The sequence below is a fragment of the Papio anubis genome, chromosome 7 (assembly GCF_008728515.1).
Source record: "Papio anubis isolate 15944 chromosome 7, Panubis1.0, whole genome shotgun sequence".
In the NCBI taxonomy this organism is placed as follows: Eukaryota; Metazoa; Chordata; class Mammalia; order Primates; family Cercopithecidae; genus Papio; species Papio anubis.
The window spans coordinates 84,132,252-84,140,009 of NC_044982.1; the positions used below are offsets into that span (position 1 = coordinate 84,132,252).

Consider the following 7,758-nt stretch of genomic DNA (forward strand, 5'->3'; position numbering starts at 1 on the left):
CATTCCAAACTAATGATCAGGGCCAGCTTCAGTATGAAACCTGTACAGTCTCATAGAACTCATGTTTTAATGCTCCGCTGTTGCAGTCTTCAAATTCTTAGGAAGTTTTGCATTTCATTTTGTACTGGGTCCCGTAAATTACATAGGCAGTCCCACTAAAGGCCTATGTCTCCTGGTAGCTCAGGGACTGAGCGTTCTTGTCCACTTTTTGATTATTCCACCCTGTTCAGATCGATGAGACAGCAGAGATCTTTATTACATAGGCTTTCACAGAGGCATGTGGATTTTTATTTTCCCTCTGCTCCGACTTCCACTACCTTTATCACCACAGCACAATTTTCTAAGGTCCTTAAAATGCCTAGATTTGAGTAGGGAGTCTTACACAACAGAAGAAAGCACAAATATTGCCTTCTGGAAGATGCTTTCACAACAGACCTTCTTGTGTCTGAAATTAAGACTCCTTCCTGTCATTTGCCCCTAAACTCACAGGTCATCTGCAGTCAACAGATCTACAGAAAGGCTATCAGATATGTCTTTAGCCCCTTTTCCATCAGCAGGAGCAGTAACAATACCTGCTCTTCAAGGAGCTTTTCTGGTGGAAGAAGCCTCTGTGCTCAGAGTAACACCAGATATTTTCGGTTCTGATGTTAATACAACAATCTTCCTCACTTTCATCTTGAGGACCTGCAGTCTATTCTCAGCACGGCAGCCAGAGTGAGACTTTTACATGGAAGTCAGATTATATCACTCCTTTCTCAAAGCCTTCCATGCTTCTCATTCCACCTAGTTCTAGAACATGTTAGGCATTTCCTAATTTAGGACTGGACTCTGCTTGGAAAACTTGACCCAAATATATGCAAGATTCACTCTCTCATCTTCTTCAATTTTGCTCAAATGTTATCCTTCCAGTGAGCCTACTCTGACACTTTACCTAAAATTACAAGGGAACCACCCTTCTGTGGCCCCCTCCAGAATTCCCTATCCCCTAACTTGCTCTGATTCTTGTCTTCATAGACTTATCTTCTTATGTATTGTAATGCAGAGTATATTAATGCTAAAGAGACTCTCTGAAGAGATGTAAGTCATAAACCATATAGTAATTTACTTATTATGGTTAATGCTTACTAGAATGTATTTTCTATAAAATCTGATTATCTTTGTGCATTTTTTAAAAGCAGATAGCTCAAGTGTCTAGAAGAGAGCCTGGTACCTAGTAGATACCCATAAACACTTGTTGAATAAGTTAATTATTTGATCTGAGAACAAGCACACTTTCTGCATTACAAAGGGACTGAAGACATTGTCCTCCATGGCTGCACGCATTCATTCGACATTTATACCAACTATATGCTAGGCTCTGTGCTAGTGAATTTCACACACTGAGAGGTAAGGGTAATGGATTCCCTGCAGGGTGACCTTCCAGAGAAGGAACTGGCTCTCCTAATAGAGACCCAGACTAGAGCTTCAGGCAATAAATTTTGTAAGAGAGCTGAGGTGGCAGATCAGGACTGGAGGCTGCAGATTTCCTTGATTTTGCTATAATCATATAGTTTGGAGCCCAGCCCACATACTACAGTAAGGCCTAGTGCTTCCCCAGTAATGCAGCCTTAAAGTTCCATGGCTCAAGACTGGGTTCTCTTTCTTAGGGTCTCACATTGGCCATCCTACATTGCTGTGTGCTGTTTCAGAATGTAGGGTACATACTGCCCCTGGGGAAACCACACACCTGCTCTTTCTCTTGTCTTTATGAATTTTCTCTAGTAAACACTGTTCTAGAAGATCCAGTATGTGTGCTGTTTACTTTACATATACACCATCTCATTTTAAATGTCATATAAACTTTAGAAAGTGGTTATTATTTTTTCCATTTTTTTTAATGAGAAAAGTAGACTTAAATACATTATGAAACTTGCCTAAGGGTATAGAGCTCATAATAGAAGAGTTTGAATACTCAGAAATTCTTTTTGATACCAAATCTGGTGTTCACACTATTACATTATTAGAATCTCTGAATCTAAATGGAGTGGACTAACAGTTTCAAATATGATAGTTTCCTTCTTTGAAATCCATTTTTTTCCCTTTTAAATCTCTTGCCATAAATTTTGAGGATGAATCTTATTGGTCCAGTAAAGCGAGATTGTGAAAGGATCCAGTGAGATCAAAGGGTCAAATTATTGATTTTGTATTCAAAATGGACTTAAAAAGTCTTAGGAGGAAAAAGTATCCTGAGATAAGGCATTATTTTGAGTTGCAAGAGCCAGGTACTTGGTAATTTTTCTTTTTGAGAATTTATATGTCGAGCAGAGCCTGAGGTTTCAAGGCAGTTTTTAAAAATCACAAATCCTGTCCAAAACCCTGAGCTAGTAAGGCAGATGGTAGAAACCACAAGATAGGTTGACTGTCCACTGCAAAAAGAGCTTTTGCCTGCTTCCCATCCAGAGCTCTGAGAAGATCTAGCTTTGTGAAATGTTCTATTGCAACATATTGCAGACGCAGTAGAGTAGAAAGGACACTGTGGTCTTTTAAAATGTTGTCTTCTAAAAATATTTGCTTGCTTGAGGGAGCTCATGGAAAGTAGCTGGAAAATGAGAACCATGTCCCTGCCACAAGGACCTCATTGAGGAAGGTATATAGTGCATAGACTAAGTGAAGGATGTGCTTGAATCTCAGAGGATCAACAAGTCCAGCAGGAAAGGAGATAGGAGGCAAGGTAGCTGGGAGAGATGGAAGAGCGCGCATGCTGAGTCTTAGAGAAATTCCTAGAAGGTGCACCTGACATGTACACTGAGATTTCATTGAACAGAACTTAGTTCATGCCAATACTTAGCTGTAAGGAGATCTGGGCAACACAGATTTTATTCTGGGGCAGAGTAAAAGAGGGGAAGATAGGAGAATGGATATTGAGGAAAAAATATCAGACTGGAGCACACAGGATGAAGGACTTTATATAATGATGAAAATCTAGAAGAAATGAATAATTTCTTGGACATTACTAATGCTAAAAAGACTATCTGAAGAGATATAAGTCATAAACCATATACACCAAAAACATTGCAGCTAGATAAATAAAGCAAAAGCAATTTGCAAAACTTGACAAAGTAAGTGAAAGATTTCAATAGTCTTTTTCAGAATGTGACAGATTTTAGAAAACAAAAACAAGGACATAGGAAGATTTAATGATATGATCAAAAAAGTTGAATATATAGACACACATACATATATAAATTCATAGCTTTCGAATATAATTATTATGATTATGTACTTGGGCTTCAAGTAAATCTTAATGAAAGTTTTTAAAAAGTACAGCTCATAGAGGTGCATTCTCTGATCATAATTTAGTAAAAATAAAAAATGTTAACTCTTTTGATATTAAGAAACAACTTATAGATAAGCCTTGAAGCAGACACACTATTAAAAGAAAAAATAACCAACTGTGTTAAAAGAAGTGAAAAAGAGACTAGTTCACATCAAAACATATGAGACAGGGTGAAAGAAATACTCAAAGGAGAATTATTCATCTCAAATGCCTCTTCTGGGACATAAATAGCACAATTCAGAAAAATGTCTCCTTTTCTAATCTCTGTGGTAAGTGGACTTGGCAACTGGTGTATCTGATTATGATGGGTCCAAGTATTTTATGGAACTTCTTGTTAGTAGAAGCTCTGGTCATGGACAGCAAGTGCTGGAAGCTTAGAGTCACCAGAAACATTCCTAAAGGTCCAACTGGGGGAACAACATATTTGGTTTAGCATGCTCTAATATGTTGGAGATTGTCACCTTTGATAATATTTTCTTACTACACCATCACACCCTTAAAATCAACTGGTTCAATTTTGAATGTATGTATTGTTTCTTCAAGAATAAGGTTTAATGATATATTTTCAGTGACAGTAAGTGATTCTAGGAAAAGGAAGCAAAAAATCTATATACTCATAAGTTGGGAAGGAGTCAGGAAAATTGGGAAGGCAAAGTGGAAAGAACTTAGTTTTTTATGTTCTAAAGATCAAATTAATGAAATTCTCAGTTCTATTCATTTGTTTTAGGGTTAGTTTATATTCTTGATCTGAAGAAGATATAAAAGTTCATCTTCAGAATCCAAGAGTTCTCTCTAAGAAGGAAGAGATTTGGGGACTTAAGTGGATATTGTTCCTTCAGTTAATTAGATTGGATTGAGCAATATTTTTTCCCTGTCATGAATGGTTTCCTTGTGAAATTGTTTTCAGCATGAAAATGAGTATGTGAAGACATGCTGTTAAATGCTCCAGAAAGGTTATAGAAAATCTGATGTAACATCCTGTTGTCTGATTATGTAACAACACAACAAATAAGATCATCAATGCAAAATAAAAATTTCCTGACAATCAGTCATTGACAAGGAAACTTGCTTTGGTAACAGGTCAAGAAACTTGAAATTTAAGATATGTTATGAGTATTTATAAATACAAAGTCAAAGTTTGTTCAGCCTACTCGGTCAGAGTGAAGCCTCTGCTTGACTCAAAGGATGATGAAACTAGTCAGTTTTTCATCTAAATTTTATTTTATCTAAATATGGAAGTTATTATAGTCCCTGCTGGAGGCTCTGAGGGGTAGCAGGAGCTTTTGGTCTGTACACTGCTGTGGCTGACTTTTCATAATCTGCCAACAAATTGCTGCAGAAGTTGATTTGCTTGTAAAGACTCTAGGGGCAATTTAGAGATACAAGTATTTTTAGTTTTTAAATGTTTTTAAGGTGATTTTCCTTAGGAGGGTCCAATTGTTGAAATGTTAAGGTCAGCCTTTACATTGTAATGGTAATTTCTGAAATATTGTCGCTTAAAAGCCTGACTGAATCAAGTTTATTATTTTTCTAGAAGTTTGGGGTGAAAATGTGATGCAATTGATATCTGAAGGTACTGACTAGTTTATCTCTTTAGTGGGACAGGAAAACTTATTTTCAATTATTTTTTATAACATTCAAATTGGGAATTTCTTATAAGACAACTTTCCTGGAAGTGAAATTCATTCTAATCTAATCTGCAATGGGAAGATAAAGTTTAATATAAGTTCTACAGTGTAGCAAAACAATTACAAAAAAAAAATGGAGGGAGGAGAAGAGGAAACTGGCAAATAATATAGGAAAAATATGATGTTCTTCTGATTGGCAAGGACACTCAGATAGTTTTGGAGTAAATCCAGCCAAAGGATACATTTCCCAGAAATTCTCCACACATTGAGATAAACAGGTACTTAGATCACATGGATATTATCTGACTACTGTAGTCAATATTTTAGCAGGAAACGCTAGGTAAGGAACTTCACATCGAACTTATTTTTTTTTTTTTTTTTGAGACGGAGTGTCGCTCTGTCGCCCAGGCTGGAGTGCAGTGGCGCGATCTCGGCTCACCGCAAGCTCTGCCTCCCGGGTTCCCGCCCTTCTCTTGCCTCAGCCTCCCGAGTAGCCGGGACGACAGGCGCCCGCCACCTCGCCCGGCTAATTTTTTTTTTTTGTATTTTTTAGTAGAGACGGGGTTTCATCGTGTTAGCCAGGATGGTCTCGATCTCCTGACCTCGTGATCCGCCCGTCTCGGCCTCCCAAAGTGCTGGGATTACAGGATTGAGCCACCGCGCTCGGCCGCGAACATTATTTATTTATTTATTTATTTATTTATTTATTTATTTATTTATTTTTTGAGACAGAGTCTCGCTCTGTCACCCAGGCTGGAGTGCAGTGGCGCAATCTCCACTCACTATGAGCTCCGCCTCCCGAGTTCACGCCATTCTCCTGCCTCAGCCTCCCGAGTAGCTGGGACTACAGGCGCTGGCTTCCACGCCCGGCTAAATATGACATTCTTTCATAAAACATTTATTCTTTCTTTCTTTCATTAGTAAATGCCATATGTTACATTCATATATAAAACAAATAATAATTCCATATTTCATAGGAATTATTTGTGACAGTTGCACTACATGTAAAATCATTCCGTAATGGAACACTAACAAATTCTGACTGTGAGGCAGTAAAGGATGAGACCTCATAGTCTCAGGAAATACATGTTTAGGATTCTACTCTCAGCTTGAATACATTTTCCTTTTAAAAAATGTTCCACAGTTAAGAAAATAAAACAGCATCTTTTTTCACCCATTTCAGAATTTTCCTTGCAGAAAGAAATGCGCAGACAGTGAAGGAAGCCTCACAGTCATAGTTTCTGCAGCAGGAGTGGGCCCACCAGCTGCAGGTTTGGGTACAGACTAGTGGCGTCAGGGAAGCACTGTGTGTCCACGGCACAGAAGTAGGTGGCAGAGAGGTCTTGCAGGGCGGCTGTGATATGCAGGCTGCTGAGACGGGCTTTGGTATCAAGTGAGGCCATTAATCGTCCCTCCTGCTTCACTGCTCCATTTGACAGCAACACAAACAGAGATTCCAGACTTTTCCCAGGATCCTGCCTGTACCAATACAGTCTGTTTGAAGCGGTTGAATAATTGCAGTAGATGGTATAGTTTTTTCCCTCCTGCGTGCTCAGGAACAGAGGGTTTTGTCCCACTTTCAGCTCTCCACTTAACCCTGTCCAAAGAGAACATTTCAGAAGGAGGCATTTGCTGGTTACCCCAATAATCCTGTTCCTCCCCAGGGAACCCACATGAGTTGCATTGAATCTTGTCGCTACCCCCAAACATTGTATGGACAAGTCCTTTCCTCCCATGGCTCCCTTTTCAATGAACCCCCAGCTCACGGTCTAGTTGAAGCCACAGAATCACTGCTAGTAGCTTCTTCATTTTTTTTTTTTTTTCTGTCTAGTTCACTGAAGACTCAGATTTAGGAGCCTTGAAAGCTGGCCAGGGCTATCCAAATATAGTAATTTATTTTTCTCTACAGAAACACGATTTCAAAAGATGTTCCAACCAATTAGAATCATATCCTGCAGTCCCTCCCTTTCATAAAAAAAAAAAAAAAAAAAAAAGAGAGAGAAAAAAGAGAAAAAGAAAAATTAAAAAAAAAAAAAAGAGTGGGGGTTGGTTTGGACAGAAGTTATGAATGGAAACAGTGCCCTCTTCAGGATACTTAGAGAAATTCCTGAGAAAGTAATTAGAATTGATGCTTCTTGTAAGCCAGCAAGGTGTTCCTAAAAATTTCCTGGTAAATTAACTCTTTCACATCTTGTTGAAAGATTGATTGATTCAGTGAGGAAATTTTACAAGTGACAGAAATGTATCTCAAATGAGCTTAGGCAAGAAGAGAAATGCATTGACTCCAATAACCTTGGCAAGAGCAGAAGTGTATCTGAACTTCAGGCATCCAGGGTGCCAGGGAACTTAATCCTTCAAGACTTCTCATTCTGTGTCTTAGTTTCATTCCTCAAACCAGATTCCAGCATGAAGCAGGAGGCATGTTTGTAAATATTTTCTGGTTGGGATTCATCTCACAGTGTAGCCACCAAAGAAGTACTGAGGCTCCTTTCTGATTCCAGATTTTAAAATATTGAGGTAAGGCTTTGATTGCTTCAGTCTGAGCCAGGTTCCCCTCCAGGGGCCAATTTGTGACTAGAGTGGTGTATACATAATATGATTGGTTCAGCTGGGTCAGGCATCCACCTCTGGGTCATTCATCATTCCATTCATAAGTAAGATAGCAGTCTCCATTCATAATACATGGTTAGAATTTATATTTTACCCGGAATAAGTTGCTATTCTCAGTGAACAAAATGGTAGATGCCCACCACAGTTGCGTTATCTCATCTCTGTGGACTATTGACGGAGGGAGAGTGGGAGGGAAGGAAGGCT

At 38.7% G+C, this 7,758-nt stretch overlaps 1 gene segment (V, D, J or C); it reads right to left on the reverse strand.

The window, feature by feature from the left end:
* Positions 1 to 5,772: 5,772 nt before the first annotated feature.
* Positions 5,773 to 6,830, reverse strand: LOC103886118. The segment is given in 2 exon segments: positions 5,773 to 6,541; positions 6,711 to 6,830. Coding segments are annotated over 2 exon segments (408 nt in total).
* Between the last annotated feature and the right edge of the window lie 928 nt (positions 6,831 to 7,758).